The 18,812-nt window shown below is 41.2% G+C and overlaps 1 protein-coding gene across 2 annotated transcripts in view; it reads right to left on the reverse strand.

Moving 5' to 3' along the window:
• Positions 1 to 18,812, reverse strand: part of LOC130164416 (glucosidase 2 subunit beta-like) — a 119,279-nt gene that overhangs the window by 32,556 nt on the left and 67,911 nt on the right. For both annotated transcript variants that reach the window (XM_056369146.1, XM_056369147.1), the window contains exons 11-12: positions 8,893 to 8,962; positions 6,608 to 6,697 (exon numbers count right to left, since the gene is read on the reverse strand). In XM_056369146.1, coding sequence (XP_056225121.1) covers positions 6,608 to 6,697; positions 8,893 to 8,962 — 160 coding nt within the window. The remainder of the gene's footprint in view (positions 1 to 6,607; positions 6,698 to 8,892; positions 8,963 to 18,812) is intronic.

Raw genomic sequence — 18,812 nt, forward strand, 5'->3', positions numbered from 1 at the left:
ACTAAAATACTTATATTCGCTGAATTAGTTTTGATTAGATAAGATAAATTCTGTTGAGCTCGCTAGGAGGTTCAAGTTGTCACAGCAGAAACTGTAGGTGAGATATAGCAGGAAAAGAAATATAATATAAACATTGCATAACACTGGGATTCTAATTTTCATACACCAAGACACTTTGCTTTCTCTCTTTTGGAGATTATTGATTTTTACTTTAGACTTGATTCTCTCCCGGGTCTCTATCTTAAACCTATGGATGATTTCATTGTCTGTTTCAGGTCAAACCTATTTAAATCAAACAGCATCACTTGGCCCCAAATACTGTACAAAGCTTAAGGGAAGGGTAGCGGCAAGGCAGCCCTCTCTCATCATGTTTCTTTTCAACTAAACTGCTACAACAAATATGTTTTGTAGGAAACATAATTGTGACTATATTAATTTTTCTATTAATGTGTTGAGGATATATTGCTAATTTATTATTCGAAGTCATAATTATGTTGATCATGAACATATCAGTAAGATGTCAGACAGTGTATTTGTTTTCCTGTCAAAACATCTTGCTCTTATCTATGTCACAGATGAGTCTCTCCCGACGTTCGCCACTGGCACGACAATGGGCTAGCATTACATCCCGTTTAAATTTCAATTGTAAAGCCTCATTTTTATTTTTATTTTAGTTAATGAAATTTTTTTTTTCACATATAGTTTTTTCATTTCATTAGTTTTTGTTAAAGATAATAACCTCACCTCAAACGAATGTTTCTCCAACTGAATCATATAATACTCATGACATAATCAATGTTTCTTGGCTACAGTTCTCCAAATTAAGGGAAAGAGCTGTTATGTTATGAAGGTAGATATGGCTCTCATAACTGTCAATGTATAATGACACCAACCATGGCGACAGCAGGAAATCTTGGCACTCATTAGATGTCAGGTTCATTAGACATGAACCTGATAGGAAGCACTGTAATGTGTATGAGACGAGTCTTCCAGTTTAAAACCCACAAACTAGATCCTATATATGAAAACCTTTTGTCCAAGCTGGCACAGGTACCTGCCCGCTCTGCCAAGCTGACCCAGGCACACATAACACAGGCGGGGCTCCACTGCTGGTTACCTCCATGCAGAGGAAATTAAACATAATTGCAGCCGATGTTTTGGTGGCTATGTTTGGTGTTTTGGAAGGTTATCTACTCTCTGACTAAAGCGCACTAGTATATAATAGTGCTAACAAAGTAGGACAAGAACGGCCAAAATAAAAATGATTAACTTGGCTCTAAATCACCTGATTCTGACTCAGGCACAGGAAGTCCCGGTGCGCTGTGATAAGCTGGGTTAAACCAGATATGAAAAGTTGACCCGCTGTTTCAGCATAACCAACCCACAGATACTCTGCTCACTGCCCATTTTTTTCCGGCCATGAAGTTGTCAGGATAACAAAGACTGATGAGATATCATTATATGACCCCGCCAGACACGCATACACTCGCTGCCAAGCCCACTGGTCTACTGGACCAAACGGAAAACTCCTGCTACTTCAGATGGCCAACCCTGCTGTGAACTGGGCAGAATCTCCACTAGTTCAGTTGCCTGCAGGAAGGGACCAGCATCTTAGACAGCCAAAGGCTTTGTTGAATCACAATCGGGTGATGAAGGTAGTGATTCAACAGCAAGATTAACTGACTGCTTTTCAACATGGCTTCGAGGAAACATTAGGAGGAACACGTCTTTTCCCAATTTTGCAAATATATCAAGTCTTACAAATGAATGCCTCACACCAGAGACGCTGCACACACAAACACACAGTAGGGGCTTGGGCCTGGAATCCAAACACTTGATGAAAAGCATTCATTACAAACTGGGGAATGTGGTGTTTTTAAGGTAGACAGGACCTAATGGAAAACTGTTAATTGCATTATAGGGACATGTAGGAGGGAGCATCTTTAGAGCTAGACCAACACTAGGAACAAACTGTCAGGATATTTGGCCCTTGGTGCTTCAATTCTGACCACAGTCATGGAAGTTTCTCTGTAGAGTTTTCTTCCATGTGTAAAATAATTATTAATGATTATGTAAAATGAACTTTGGAAGGACCTTAAAGGGGATTTTTTTTCCAAAAGAAAAAGTCTGGTAATATTCTATCTCTTCCAATTAAAAGAACAAACCCAACAACTGAGTGATTCTACAAACAAGTATTATCTGTGTAGCCAAAGCCTGATATAGCTTCTTCCTCTGTGCCATAGATCTCCATTGTTGTCATGTTTATTTTCAGTCCTGCTGCCGCAAATACTCGCTAACACACTAAATCCCTGGCTGAAAACAGTCCCCAACAAATGCTCTATTTACACCTGTTTGAGTAAATTACAGTGTGTGGCTGTTTTAAGAAACTTTGTTGAAAAGACATTGTTGCTTTGGGTCATTTAATAGGATTTGTTGACAATAAGAAAATTGTAAAATTTTGCCAGCTTTATTTTCTTTAAGCATGTCAGATTTTCCTTGACTCTATATAATGCATGCTATAAAGCAGATTAATGCAATCTTTCTGCCCCCCTCTCTTATTGACAAATGACCAAACGTGACCTTTTGAAGTTAATTAATTGCATGAGCAGCTGATTAAGAGTAATGTTAAATTTCATGCTTTAATTTAACAACAGTGTCTGTGCCACATCTATCATAATTTGAAAGCTACTGGGTGTGAAAAAGTGCTCATGCTCTAAGGCATGGACTTGCATAAGCAGCTACTGCAGCACAACCACTTATTTTAACAGCATTCCAATTATGGTTATCCAGGGCTTCTGCCTTTCTGTCCCTTTGATAAACCAGGGCAAACAAGGTTTTCATTTCATTTGTGCGCATGCATGCATTTGTCTGTTGTTAGCTGTTAGTCTCCTTTTCTTTTTGGCATTACATCAATTTCTAATAGCAAAAGGCCCTCGTGTTGAAACTGGGCATGGTGAATGGCTGTTAAATTGCATTAACATTGAAAGCTAATTTCTTCTTTTAGCAACTTTTTTTTTTTCATTTTCTGGAAAAAACTGACACAGCAGATGTTCTTAATAACATCATTACCAGCAAGAAATTTGCTGAAATGTTTCAGTTTCTGACAAATACTTGCCATCCACACAGGCAGAATGCAAATAACATACTCTCTAAAGATCCCAGTGGTCCTGTCAACCCCTATTTGCAGCTAGATATTATTCATGGCACAGCTGTTATGAAATCTACCACATATATGGCTCTTCATTTCCATGTTACTCTCACCGCAGTCAGCAGACGCATCTAGGGCTCCACACCACCCGCCTTGCCATGGTTTATATCCAATTTGAAACAGCTCCCTCTAGGCTAGCCTGATGGAGTCTCTTTCTTCCCTAGAAGAACCCAGTGCACTGTTAAGGCCATGTGATGTTCTACAGACAGTTGGAAGTGTCACTTGTGCTGCGTTATCCTTCTCTCTTCTCTGTCAAAGCTGAACCACTGTGGCGGGCATGACTCACTGAAGTGCTGTACTTTCTAATGACACGAGAGCGGAGGCTGAGTCAATCTGACCTGACAGTCTTGCATAAATCACGGCCCTTCGATTTAAGTTGCTTTGAGGAGTGTCAACAAATCCACAGGAGGAATATTAGACTCTGCTGTAGGTAGGGACTCCGCCTCTGAGAACTCATTATAGGGTGTCTTCCTTCATGCTGTGCCAGGCTGTGTTGACTGAATTGCCAAGCTTATTTCTGATTCACTGGCAGGAGCCCGCGTTTTAAATTCCCGACTCGTGATAAGAGCCCACCAGCACCCTAAAGACCATTTCAGGGGAAGTACATGGATTTTTAATGGGTGCATTTTTTTTGTAGGTGAGCTTCAATTGCTTCACTGTGAAGTACAGCAATGTAAAAAGAAAAAAAGAAAAAAGGTAACTCGGGCTAGAATGGGCTGGAAAGACGTACATGAAAATATAGAAATAAATACCATTAAATGATAATGCACCAAAAACAAGACTCCTCTCTTAGCTTTTATTCATGTTGTTTATGGTCTTTAGAGAAACTGATGAGAAGGCAATGTGCAGAGTACTACTACACAGCGTTTAGCTTCTCATCTTGCCGTTAATCATTCTACTTGAAAGTGTTCAACAACAAAAGGCTGTTTCCCCCCCTTTGAAATCAAAGTAATTATATTTTTCCGTGGACAAACAACAGAAAGCTTCAAGCCTCAGTTTGCACACCATCATGAGGCAAGGCACAAGCAAGGCTGAGGAAATAACTCAACAAAGAGGTGCAGAGAGGCGAATCCCCCTTTGCAAAGACAAAAGTAGAAATCTCAGCTGACACCGTCAGATAGAAATGAAACGCACTTTCAAGATTAACAAGTTTGGCCTTTGGTATATAAGAGTAAATAGGACCAAATCCAGTTCCTGCGCATCTTCCAATATATCAAGTTGCTCCATGTGTCAGTCCCACCAGATGTTCCTCAACTGGTTCAATTTGAAATCTTTTTCCTACCACACCCCACACCAGCACCAGTTGAATTCCATTCATTTAAATAATGCACAGCTATTAGTTATATTAAAGACAGGCAGTGCTTCAGCTCAGGAAACTTTTATGACTCCAGGCATTTTTTCCCGATATTGGCTGCCACTCAAGGAAAAAAATCAGAGGGAGCAATTTAATCAAACGTGAGAGATCTAAACACCAGGGAGGGCGGATGTAAGATGGTTTCAACGGATGATGAAGAAGCTGGAGAGAGAAGTGTGTGATTCTGTTCCATTACTGGGGAGGAACTGTAGCTCTGCTAGTTCGCTACTCAAGGGCATGGGAGGGAGTGCTATAGAAAGCCGTTGGTTTATGTGTCTGTCAATGTCATGTCTTTTCAGGATCACGGTTCAAGGCGAATGGCAAGAATAAAGGGGGGCAGGGAGGGGAACTGGTACATTGCTGAGAGGGTGCTGGTAGGTCAAAGGACCTTCAACTGAGTTGACACTAGTGAATATTGTGCTCTTCAGTGATTTGAAGAATGGAAAATAACATGGAGTGTATGATGCCAATAGGCCAGGGAGAGAAAGGTAACAGAGCACAGTATGTGTTTCTGTGCAAAAAGCTGAGTGTGTGAGATTGAGAGAAATACCCTAACTTGATACAGCTTGGAGGAATTGGATTAAACTGACAAGAATGTTATTTATTAGAGCCTGTGCCACAGCCATTCACGGCTGAAACATTTCGGTTTGGTGAGGTTAACTTGTTTGCAAAACTACATACTGCAGTTACCAGGATACCCTTTTAGTGAATGTGTCATCACCTGTCAAGATGCAGTTCTGCAAGCATCCAGAAACCATACAGGAGGGAAATACTACACTGTGGATGTTCTGTTGTGAACAAGGCTTTTTGTAATGTAACCTGTAACCCCACAACTTATTTAGCAAATGATAAGCTACTTGGGCTTGAAAACAATGATCCAGTTGCCACTGTAGACAGTAAGCTAGTTAGCTGGACATGCTAACATTTGCAGACGTTTAATCCATTCCTCAAAATTTTGCTCCGATGTTTTTGGTTTTATAAAAACATAACCCTCATATGACCCGCCATGCCTGGTTATGGTTGCTCAGTTATGATTGGCCAATCATTGCATTGGGGCGGGGTTCAATTGTTTATTCTATATTCATCCATTATTGTTGTCATTGTTTGATGGATCTGAAACTTGTATAGCTCTCCCCCACATGTGATTTTTTCATTTAAGTCTTTCTTTTCAAAAGTAAATGAGAATGATTATCACAGAAGCCCCACATCACGACATTTCAGTTTCTCATAACCAAGGTGCAGTGTTGTTATCTAATACTGTCTACAGTAACAAGACAAATATATTTTTCTGGTTTAAGTTTCTGGTCTCAGTACAAGAAGTGCAACTTTCCTTTCCTCCAGATTTTGCCTCATAAATGGCAAACTAAGCAAACAAATCACACTGGTGTACAAGGGCATGGGAAAACCACTGATTCCAAGGATATCTGAAAAAAATGTATTTGCAGTGCAGATCTCAGATAATTTTCTTTCAAAACTGCAACCACCCACAGGCTTCTAAAGCTCCAGCTGGCAAGCAATCCTGAGGAGAACAGATTCTACCCCAGCAGGGGCCATAGGGATGCAGCGGGAGAGAGTAAAAGAAGCTCATTCTGTTGATTAAATTTAGTTGATTTAGCTGCTTGGCTTCTCCAGGGTGACTTGGAGCTCACAAATTATCAACTTTAAATGGTGGATCTTAACTGAGATGGTTCACATTTGCTACAGATAGAATTTGTTTTAGTACAGTTGCACAAAATAAGATGGATTCCAGTTTCTAGTTAACATATTGATTTTGTGATCTTTAAAACTGTTTTACTTTTCTATCCATTGAGTTTTATGGCTTCCTGCAGAGCTCGGCTGTTGCACAAGTAATTGCTTTCCATGATTTCCATTATCGAGAGTGCGCATAACTATGAAAAGCTTTAACAATTCACTGTCAAAACCATGAAAATGTATTTTTCTGTTTGTGTGTGTTGTATTCAACCACACAAACTAAATTCCATATTAATGCCAGGAAAAAATAAGCATATAAATCAAAAAGTGATGAAAAGCCTGTCAGTACTTACTCATATACTTTCAGCTTGTAACACTGGCCGTTCAAAAACAGAAACTCCCAATCTGGTCCATAATCTATGGCCAACTTCTTCCGCAGATCACTGGGGAAACAAAAATAAATATATATGATCGGGAGCACAGTTTTTTGAATTTGTGAAACCATGCAAGATTTTGAGAGAGAAACAGTTACAGTTAAATGTAAAGGGACGTCCACACCAACAACAACATTTTATCGTTTTAAAAATCGTTCTCACAGGCAGAGCGTGTGTTCTGCTCTTTCATAATAACGGTACTGGGTCAATACACAGCATCGCCGCTGTCTGCCAGCCCATCATCTGGACCTGCAGTCCGACAGAGCAAGCATGCCACCCACCTGGCTGACAGCTCAACATGTCATGTTCAGCATGGCAGATGACATTGGAGAGAGTCATCACTGAGGTCCAAAAAACCCACCCATGTGTGATGAATTAAACAGTATTTATAAAGACGCTAACAAGACTAAGGACATCTGGGATGCAATCATTAGGCTCACCCTTGGAATCACTGGTAAGTGTTTTGTGTTATGCTCTGACACAGTGCATGCTTGGCCCTTCTGTTTACAGAACGTTAGCGTTCATCGTTATGGATTTTTTTTTGTTTTAGTTGTTGTTATAGTTATTGTTCATGGTGTGGACAGTCCTTATATGTTTTAAAGTAAGCCTAAATTAAATTTATTTAATGGTTTTAGTACAAAATCTGCAGAATAACAACAAAAATGTTCCTTTTTGCGTGAAAACAACAGTTGTTTTTGAATGTGTTGGATGTGAGCCATTTGTTAGAGGTGACAAGCGTCATTAATAACTCCTGGATGACTCCTAACTGTGCTGACAATGCAGCTTTATCTTCTTTTCTGCTTTCAGTGACTGACTTCTTGGATAGTATGTTGATGAGGTGGCCCTTTAAAGCCCATTTCTATGCAGTGTGTCCAATTATCTGAGCTGGTGAGGGCTGCTTTTTTTCACTAATCACAAATAAGGAAACTGAGCCCTATCTCTAACGGTGCATGGGCCCTTATTACCATATTCATAACCCAGAATTGCTAATGGGGTTAACAAATGTTTAGGGAGGGTGATTGTTCCGCTTGAGGTTGATAAGGTAGTGTAGCACAGGGGGATGATTCAGGGTCGAGAAAAGCAATGCAGGTTGCATAACTGTGTGTGCTGTATGTTATTCTCAGTAGGGCAGGGGTCATAACACTTGTGCACAGAGTCAGTTTTTCCAGAAATTGCCCTTTACAGCACGCTAAAGGAATAAAAAGGTATGGACTACTATGGGAAGAACATTAATTTCTTTCCACTTCCAAAAGGTATGAAAACACAAAGGCACTAGCACACTGCTGTCTACATACTGATAAAGGACATGGCCTGAAGAGAACATGGGGGGAGACAAAAACATATCTAGTGCTCCAGCATGCATAACTGATGGTGAGTAATTTGACCAGGAGCCATCGGAGCAAGGTGGACAATGAAGAAATAGAGCAACTGAAGTCATGCCAGATCTCTTTCCTCCTCATGCTGGCATTTGTTTAGGGGGGTAAATCTTGACCTTTTGGTAACTGCCATCTCTGTGGTTGGCTCTCCTCTCTCCCGACTGTAATGAACAGTTTGTGGGCCTAAGGGCCCCAGTAGCTACTTATCAGCTATTGCTGGCTGGCTCAGAGCTCTGTGAAAACATTTGAGAGGGAGCAAAAGCATGTAACAGGAATTCTCATCCAAACATGCTCAGGCCTTTTTTCCCCTCTCACCTGTTGTAAGCATGCTGGAGTGTGACTGTAATGTTAGGAAGTAGTTAGAGGTTGAGCAGGATGCTATAGAGTCAGTTAAATGTCCTAATACCATATTTTTTTACTATTAATACAAAATCATTTGTCACTTGTCACTCATGTATGCCATGTCTGTCTTTTAAAAAATGCCACAAAAGTTTGGGTGATTCATACCCATGCAGGGAGTCTTCAGCTCAAACCAAGTTAACAGGCCTACCCACCAGAGCACAGTAGGCAACCAATAGCGTTTGTTTTTCTTCATTAAAATTAGCCTTAGGTATCACACAGTGCAAATTCATTACTGTGCAGCTTTCCTCACTACTGATGGAGTCTATTTTAAGGCCTAGTTACATACCATGCCACCCTGCTTACAACAGCAATGTGAGAAGCAAATGCATAGTCCACACAAAGTAGCAAATGTTGATGATTTACCCACAAGACACGTGACAATGGGAGCAAACCTCCGCTGCTGTTTCTCTGTTATCTTTCCCTTACCTTATTTCCATGTTGACTGTATCATAGGCTTCTTCTACCTTCTTCAGATTGGTAGCCTCCCAGTTTGCAGCTAGACAAAACAAAAGGTCAGACAATTTAACAATGCGGAGTTGTTGCATCTCAACAGCTGCGTGTTGCCAAACAGTGGGATCTCAATATAGGCTGTTATATCTAGGACTGGGAGAGGAGCAAAGCTGCATATAAACAGAAAAATTCTATTTCCAGGTGTGGTTACTGCCGAAAGACCCACAGGCTTATTAGTTTCTTCACACTGACAATTGTGTTAACCAAGACTGGGAGAGAAGTCAGAGGGAGTGTGAGAGCAGCAGAGGTGACCACAGCGATGATGCATTTGTCTCCCTTTTGTAATACTAGTATGTTCCTCATATGACAAGATGTCAGACTCCAGTGGAAAACTAGAAAGCTTCAACATTCTTTCAAGTAATTCTGACAGGTAAGAAGAACTGCAAAGAAAATGAAAACTGTAACTGTAAAGGAACTGTGAGTAATAGTGTATATGTACTGTACAATGCTGTTTGAATATATAAAATATATATAAAGAGTTTATGCATCTGTTGGTATTAGTTTTGAAACCATTCATTGATTAATCGCTGATCAACAAAGGGCTTATCAACAATAACTTCCACATTTGATTGTGATTAAAGCAGCTATTTCTTGGCTAGTTTTAAGCAACAGAACAAGCTGTAAATATAATATTTACATACTATTACCTTATAAACTGTTGCGTATTTACATCCAGCAGATATGAAGTAACATTAGTATTAATTTTGAGCCGTGCTCTTAGCCACCTGATGAATTTAATCCCAATATTCACTCTTCACTCTTTAGCTCCTCTGAAGGAAATATCATATTGCAGTGTTGTCATTGTATCTATTGTTGATATAAAAATTGTGATTAGTGCATCTTTAGACCTCCATCACCAGAGAGGCAAAATATGTTCTGATTCCAGCGTTTCCAGGATCTGTTACCATGTCACCGAAAACTGAAAATCTTTAGGTGTTACACTATTGGTCAAACTAAATTTACTGTCTGCAGATGTGTCCTGAAGATCTGTGAAAGTATGATGGGAATTTTTTTTTTTACTATTTTTTGACATTTTATAGACTAACAATTCAAAATCATCAAAATGTTTTGAAATAGCCACCATGCCCAGATATACACCAGGAGGCTGAGAGACATTAACATTCAATATATGCATTTTATCAAAAACAGCTCATCTATATCAAAAATATGCAAAACACATGTCCATTCTTATTAAGAGAGACATCCCATTAAGTCATTGATTATCTGTTGTGGATCACATTTCAAAAGTGGCTGACACCACAGTAAAAGCATCATAGAATCGTTTTGCGAGTGAACCGTGTCGACCACAGCGTGTCTCACTGCAGAATTAAACATGAACAAAAAGGGTCCGGAAACACTAGGACAGAGACGATGGCAGAAAATAGAGAGGCAGAAAAGACTCTGGTTTAATTGTCTCGTGCTGATGGACCTGGGGATTTGCTGGGGTTTGTGGAAGTGGACAGGTTCGTCTCTGTTGTTGAGGAAACTCTCGCCGGGGCCCGGCGCCGTGGCAACAGAAAGAAATGTGTATGCGGTAAGGACTGTGTGGGAAGCTGTCACAGCCCTGGCCTGAATACCAATTAGCATGTTCCTTGCATGTGGTCTCAGCTGGTTGCCCATAAAGATACCCCCCCCACACACACAATTCCCCCAGCACCTATTTCTTGCCGAACCTAGTACAGATGTGGTGTGTCCAAGAGGCAAGCTGTGATTTTCCATGCTGTAATGGCTATTTTTATAGCACCAAGAAGGGGAGATCTGTCCCTAACCCCCCCGATCCCCTCAAACTCCTTCAGAAAAATCACAGTCATACACACAAGAATGTTCTTACCAACCCTCTCTTGCATACTCTCAGATTCCTTCTCTTGGCCTATTTCTCTCTCTCCCTCTCTCTCTCTCTCTCCCATACACAGACACACCAATCATCAGGCTCAGCAATGACAAAAGGAGACGCAGAATCCCAAGTGGGTGACATTTGACCCCTTGCAGCAGCCCAGTCATATATGGAGAGAGTGGTGACGGTGAGGATGGGGGTGGGGGTGGGGGTGTGGTGGTGGCTGAGGCAGGAAGAGAGAGACTCAGGGAAAGCAGCCAGGCGTACAGAAGTACCCAGAGCAGGGAACACAGGGCGAGTAAAGCCTCTCGAATGGTCTCTGCACCAGTCAGGCCGACATAACCTGAGGCCGATGTAGAATGTACCAAAAAGACCTCATGCTTATGGTCTAATGACTGCAAGGATTAGATTATCGGTCATATGGTCAATGGATGTCATGGCTTCACAATCAGAGCAAGCACAAATTAGCTGTGTGAGCCTGTTTTCTGTGTGTACATGCTACATCTTTTGTTAGTGTGCAGATTAAACCCAATTAGCATAATGGCTCACTTCAATAATCAGATCCTAACAATTGTTTATTGTCGTGCAAAAAGAAAAAAAATGGCTTTTTTTATACTGAAAAAAAAAAAAAACAATAATCAATGTTGTCTGCAATTTGGGGATATTCATATAGAAAATGTAAGACAAATGATTTCACTCTGAGGCAAAACTGACCAGTGGATAACATTTTCCTCCTCAGGAAGTGTAGTGTACTTCGTTTTTAGCACAAGATGCTATCAAGAGGGTTGTTAAATCAGAGAGGCCACGTACAAAAATAGAAAGAGGAGGAATACACTGTATAGTATATGCCATCTTCTGTCGGAAATCTCCTGTGCATACATACCTTGAGCCGGAGACCGGAGATGCTCTGTTTACATGCGAATGGATCAATAGGCAAGGCAATTTCTCTGCAGCTCTAAGAAAAGAAGCCTGGGAGTCGGTGCAGTGTGCGTCGCGTCCATGCTTAACAAAACAAAGGCAACGCAGTGAGGCCACCCTTGAACCTCACACTCACACAAGCAACAGACACCTTTAGCAAGATTATGTCAACTAACAGGCACATGTAGGAGTTTGCTTTGTTGTCTGCAAAAGGCTGTACTTTAAAATAAAGACTGGCAGTGTGCTCAAGCTTCCACACTGGTTCCTATTCACTTTCCTTCATAACCCTTTTATTTGCCGCCATCTATCATCCCCTTTTTTCTTTGCATTTTGACTTTTAACATTCTCCTCGTCTTCAATATTTTCAGCATGAGCTCCTCAGAGTCTTCCTGTCACCATCACCTCCCTCTCTCCAGCTCCATTTTCTCCATTTCCCTCAGTTTTTCTCCTGAACTGACGAACTTGTTCTGACTGCAGAGAGTGGGGGAGTGGGGAGGGATAAAATATAGGTTGAATATTCGTGCAATGAAATGTTTAAGGCAGGCTGTAACAATGAACAAGAGGCGTCTCAGATACCGTCAACAGGGTTGGCAATAGCATTAACAGCCACCTGCTGGTATTGAACATGAACACCCTGAGGTGCAAATGACTCTTCTTTTCTTACAAGGAGGTATGTTATCAAAAATAAACCCAACAAAGGTAATAAAAGAGGTGTTACATGATAGAAAATGATTTGCATTTCAATCTTATAAACAACACTTTCAAACACAAAGAATAAACATCAAACAAACATTTAACTGGAGCACAAGGTTATACTTCCATTTCCTTATGTTTCTCTTTTGATCCGTCCAAATCTCATAAATGATTCTGAAACTGTAGCACAGGCTGCTGGGAGTTGAGAAGAGGTCAATCTCGCCCCCTGCATAATCGTTGTGTTGGAGTGTCTGATTGTATTAGAGGTGAGTGAATAACAGTAGCTGGCAGAAATAGCATCATGTTTTGAACCATCAGTGCAATTCATAGCCCTGTGACTGACTCAGTTTGTATTCATTCTCCCACACTCTCCTGCAACTCTCTTTTTTATCCACACTGGTTGAAGGACAAGCACAGCACCACGGCTAGGACGCACTGAAATTAAGAATGGGTCCATTCAGCGCATAACTGCTTTTATAGGAAATTATATAACCCAATACTGTAAATGGCGAGCGTCAGTGACCGCACTTAATGTGATATAATCGTTAGAAGACGGTCGGATGTTTCAATTGTAATGTTTTACATGCATACATACATACATATACATATGTATTTACTATAATCGCCTTGCACCAGTTTTGACTGACATGATCAATCACTCAGGCCTTACTGGTTACACATGACAGTAAACATCTGACAAGAAACTAAACAATTTAACGAGATTAAGGCAGTGATTTGGCAAATAGAAATAATATTTTCAGCTTTACAAATCTTTGGATTTGCCACTCTTTTTTCATACATTTGTAAGTAATACCCAATTTACCCCATTGTAAATTTTCAGGTTGCGGAGTCTTGAAGACGTCAGCTTGGGTTCTGGGAAAACTGTGATTGGCATTTATTATTTAATTTTATCTATAAATGCTATATTGAGACGGTCTGTGCTTCAAGAACTTGACTAGACCCCAGTCACATGCTAAACATCATTTCTGGGCTGGGAGCAGTGACTTCCTAGAGTCTTTTCTGTCACCTTGAAGTTGCCAGTCAACCAGCAGAATCACTGCTCTCGGCTAAGAAACAGTCTTGCATAAAACAGCCCGAGCAGCTGTTTGACAGGTTTTTCTTCTGTTTCAACTAAATGTGGGATCGCAGATGTTTTAAACCCAAATAAATGCATGACTTATAGAAACGGTGAGGTGTTAATATGTGATAATAATAGCATACTATTCATGTAATAGCAGTAAAATACATGTAAATGCAGCAGTCACAGTCAACTGCTCATATTACCATGATGATGCGTAATCACTATTTAACATTTAAACGGAGAAGGGGGCCCAATGAGCAGAATAAACAGTCTGTGTGGTGTGAGTTCACTCTGCAACAACTGGGTGCTGTTTATGAATATGTATGATGTAACAAACGCCTAGGAGCTGACCTACTTCTGTGTCTCCTCTGCTCATGACTTGGTCCCCTTCCGGGGTAATTCTGTCATCTTGCAACATACTGTAATAGCAGGAAGCATGCGACTCTCATGTACAAATCAACATGCTCCCTTTTGATGGTTTTGCAAGTGATGATCACTGTCTGCGGAGCGAAAGTGCTCAGTAGGTGGTTGTGCAGCCGTAGGAACAGCCAGGGACTGGTAATGACAGGTTATTCATTCCCCGCATGCATTCTGACGTGAACATTTTGACAAGTTTATCATTCTGGTTTGCCTAAATGTCGATGTTAAGATCAAAAACGCTGATGGGAGTCGTGTTAAGGAAAATAACCGACTAATGTTTGAATGTGCTCTCAAGTAGTCATGTGACACAAATACAAAGAAATGCAGGAAACGGAGTAAATGCGTGATGGACATGTACGCACAGACAAAAGTGAGATCTCGACATAACTGGGGCTGCACACTGGAGAGTACTCGTCTGCACCATCTCATAAAATATCTTTATCTGGGATCATCTTGGTATGGTGCCAAACACTGTTAGCTTCAGGAGCTGGGAAAGAAAAAATCTATTTCAGACAACATAAGAGACGGGAAGCTGGCAGCTGCTCAAATCAGACTTCCAACATTTGATAAGTGAAAATGGGCTGATTTGGTGTATCCCTCGAATGGTTGCAATCCAATACATTCCTCCTGTGGCTATCAAAACACAAGAACAAGGGTGAGCGAGGGTGAGAGGCAAATCGTTTCAACCTCTCAACAGCTTAATGGAAGAAGAAGGAAAATGTAGTAGTAGCTCATTCTATAGTAAAAGGAAGCTCTGTACACTTTTTCACCCTGCTCCTCTCTTGACTCTCTCTTTGCTCCTTCTGTCGTACCAGCACTCAAGGTGAGCACAATTATGTCTCAAGGACGCATCGCCCTCAGCCAGGGTCAGAGGTCTCGCCGAGCACCACGTTAATGGCAAACCCCTCCTGCTTAACATTTCACATCTAATTTGGAAAGTGCTGAACAGAGCCTTTAATTAACATCAGCCCTTGCCAAGGTTTGTAACCTGCCAGAACGCCAATCCCCGTGCTCTCTTACACACTGAAGCTCCACTGCCTCACATGCCAATTCATTTGTTGAGTGCTGAGATGCATTGGCTTAGAAAAAGCTCCCTGGTCACCCCAATGTGAACTGAGGGACATGTTGAGGCATTTGTATGTGGGAGACAGAGGTGTGGGAGTGCAATTTATGTAGAGAGCTGTCATGCCAGCATTTCCAAGACAAGATGCTTCTTAAATAAGCAACTAATTTAGGTTTAGCATCAGTATGGTGATAGAGAGCATTATACTGGAATATTGTTTAAGAGAAGTGCATGCACTGATGTAATTAGATGTGAGGCATGAAATAAAAAAATAAATAAAGTATTCTGCTAAACATCCCCATATCTGGTCTTTAATTCCTGTCTAGAGTTATAGCTTACATGGCTACCAAATCCATGCAAGTTTACTATTTTTAGACATGCCCTCATATCATTAGATGGAACCTCATTAAATTAGATCTAAGTGAACCCAGCTTCACAGTACCCATATGTACAAAGCTAATTTGTTTATACTACTTAAAGCAGCAACATCTAAACAACTGGCATGACAAAAATAAGACTGAACTGCATAACTGGAACTATGCATGCACCACGGATGACAAAAAAACCCAATAGTTTGAGTCATATAACTGAGTGCTAATGCTTACAGGTGCTAGCACTGATCTACAGTTATTCTTGGGCTTTACCACATCATAAACAAAGTTTTTCTTTAAATTATGGTTTATGGTTTTGTACGTTAGGGTTTACCGCAGAGTTTTGAAACAGAGGTGGACCTCACCTCACCTGAAACAAAGACCACCACCATTAACATCGACCATTAATATAAAAAGTTAATAAAATAAAACATTAATATTCAGGGTAAGAGAGCAAAGGTCAGAGCAAATGCCAGATATTTACTTAGGTTGTCACGATCACGAGACGAGGTTTATCACCTCAGCTTAACAGTTTCCCCCTGGAAAACCTCATACATCCCAGACTTTCATGAGGTGTTTGTGAGCAACACAGGAGAAGACTTTTATGATGAAAATGGTAAAAACCAGATAGTAATCTTAACTCTGCCTTCCTGGCATTTTACCATTACTGAAATCATTTTTCTCTGAGATTAGATAATTAGAAATGTCACCTAGTTAGATAATGATAATGAAAGTCAAAATATGAATTAAAGACGTTTGTGTGGTCTTGGAAAAAGCTTTAAACTGCACTTCAATAAATTACTGTGAATAAAAAGTAGAGAACGTGGGTGCACCATGGCATCCTGCTGAGAGCAGACAAGCAGCAGACGGCGCAAAATGTGGTCAACCAAAATTGCAGCACGCCTCTAGATTGCCAGTGACACTCCCCTTACTGCAGCACACACTGACTCACCAAAATACTGAAGAGGGAAAATCCTCACTGCACCTCTGGAAAATGCCACCATGCCCCTGCATGAAGCTAGATCCCATAAGCTACAGCAATGACAAATCTGCTTCCTGATACACATTTAACTGGCAGGATATGAGCCGAGTATAAAAAAGGTTGCTCCTAAGGATTCAGAAAATGGATCCAGAGTGGCAGTTAGCAGCTGATAATCTGTGGCAGACATTGGCTCTGCTTGCACTAAGTGGTTACTGGGCAGCTCAAACTGCATCATGGCCCAAACCAGCAGCGTTAGCACTGTGGATGACATGCGCTCTGCTAGAAACAGATGAGGTAGCACAAAGGAAAGGGCCGGCAAAAGTGAACACAGTCAGCTGTAGCTCAGCAAGGACCAACTGAAATAGGACCAGTGATGATAGCACCATGGACAGCGCCAGTTTGCCCCATCTAAGTCAGCACCACGGAGAGCGCTTGCTGAGCAGGCACCAAGGAAAATAGACCACTAGCAAAAGGCAGGGCTAATAGCACACTGAGCTGCAACTACACTATAATGCCAGTTAAGACACAGATTCAAGGCATGTTCTCTTCATGCCATTTTTTTTTATTTTCCCAGTCTTGATCTGAACCAAATCTGACCAGAGGGCCTAAAAATTTGGGCTCTGTTTGAGATCTCAAAACTTGTGCCAGAATCCTAATACTGTAGGAAGTTAGTAGAAGTGATAATGTGGGTTGTTCAAGCGCTCTCAGGGGACACTGGGAGAACAGAGCCCCACGGACGAAGCTATCCATGTCTGTACAGGAAGAGATTTCTGTAGACACAACTGCACTCTAAGCGGTGCTATGCTAATGTCTCTTCAAATGGGGGCTTTTCAGGACATGTCAGACAAATTAGAGAACTAAAAGGCAAGAGAGGAGGACAAACATGCACAGACACACAAGCAGACATGCTCACACACACACACACACACACACACACACACACAAACTGTGCAGTAAGATAACAACAAAGGAAGCCTATGAGTGTGACAGAGGTAGCCTGTAGAACAGCAGAGAGTAAGGGGGAAGGGTGATATGGGGGAAGGGAGAAGGTGTGTGTGTGTGTGTGTCTGTGTGTCTGTCTGTGTGTCTGTCTGTGTGTGTGGTAGTGTGTGTTTTTGTGTCTACTGGGGGGCATTAAGAAGCCTGGGAGATGTTTTTCTGGAAAGTGGCTGGTTTGGAGAGGCAGCAGCTGTTGTTGGACAAAATTGAACATCATTGACTGGCTAATCTAAGCAGCGCCACCATTAGCACAGTGAGGGCGCTGCTGAGCAGCAGTGACCTCCACCAGCTTCAAGACCCCTGAAGGAGGGGGTGGTGGAGACAAGCCTGTTGACCTACAGTGTTCCCACAGGCAACAGCTCTTTGTGAATCTGCTGTACATATATATATATATATATATATATATATATATATATATATATATATATATATATATATATATATATATATACATATATACATATATACATATATGTGTGTGTGTGTCTGTGTTTCTGTGTGTGTGTGAGAGTGCGTGCGGTCCTGACATACATCTCCACCCTGCATCAGTCTAATCGGGGGGAAAGAGCGAGAGGGGAGAACGACAAGTGTGAGTCAAGTTGTCACGCTACGGCTGGCGATACACTCCGGGATAGCTCTCACTGGCCCTGGAGCGTAGCTCTTTATAGCAGCAAGCTTGGTTCTGACACACACTTACAAACACACACAAAGAGAGGATGATGGCACTGCACCTGCATTTTACCCAACAGACAAGTCTCCAAACAGTAGATGCAGAACTGGATATTTTGCATGATACACATGCTGCTGTCCACTGCATTACCTAAAGTTTCCATCACATTCTACATCAATGATGCAGAACTGCGGGCCATACTTTATTGATTTATGGTCCTTTCAGTGAAACTGTAGGTTTTATACAATGAAGTAGAATTGTATAATTACTATAGTTTTACTTCATATTATTCATAATGTAGTTGTCCTAGTGCAGTCCTTTTCAAATTACACAAGTGCTTCAACTTAACTATTCCATCTTTATTCCTCAAAGGAGCTTTTTTTCTTTTTTCACACTACATTTCGAGACAGACCCATCTGCCTCATTTACTTTTACAACCATCCTCAATCCCCACTGGGATGAGCATGTTACCTCCTTCTCTTCTGGCAGTGTCACAGTTATGATCAAAAGCTGCCTGTATGTGCACGCATATGTGTGTTTGTGTGTATGTGTGTGTGTGTGTGTCAGGAACAAGTGTGGACAAAACAAATGGTGAGGCCAACACCAAAACCTCTTGTGTCAGTTAATTATTTTCAGCGCTCCAGATGCTGTCGCTGACTGAAGACACAGCTTAAGACTTTGCTGAGGGCACAGCTTTGTGAAGGCGCGCCGGCCCTTTAAATAATACTAGAACTAAAGGCGAGGGATGGGGCTCTGGCTACCAACACTGATACAGCAGACGCAGCCTGATGGCAATTATTTAGAC

The sequence above is a fragment of the Seriola aureovittata genome, chromosome 23 (assembly GCF_021018895.1).
Source record: "Seriola aureovittata isolate HTS-2021-v1 ecotype China chromosome 23, ASM2101889v1, whole genome shotgun sequence".
Classification (NCBI taxonomy): Eukaryota; Metazoa; Chordata; class Actinopteri; order Carangiformes; family Carangidae; genus Seriola; species Seriola aureovittata.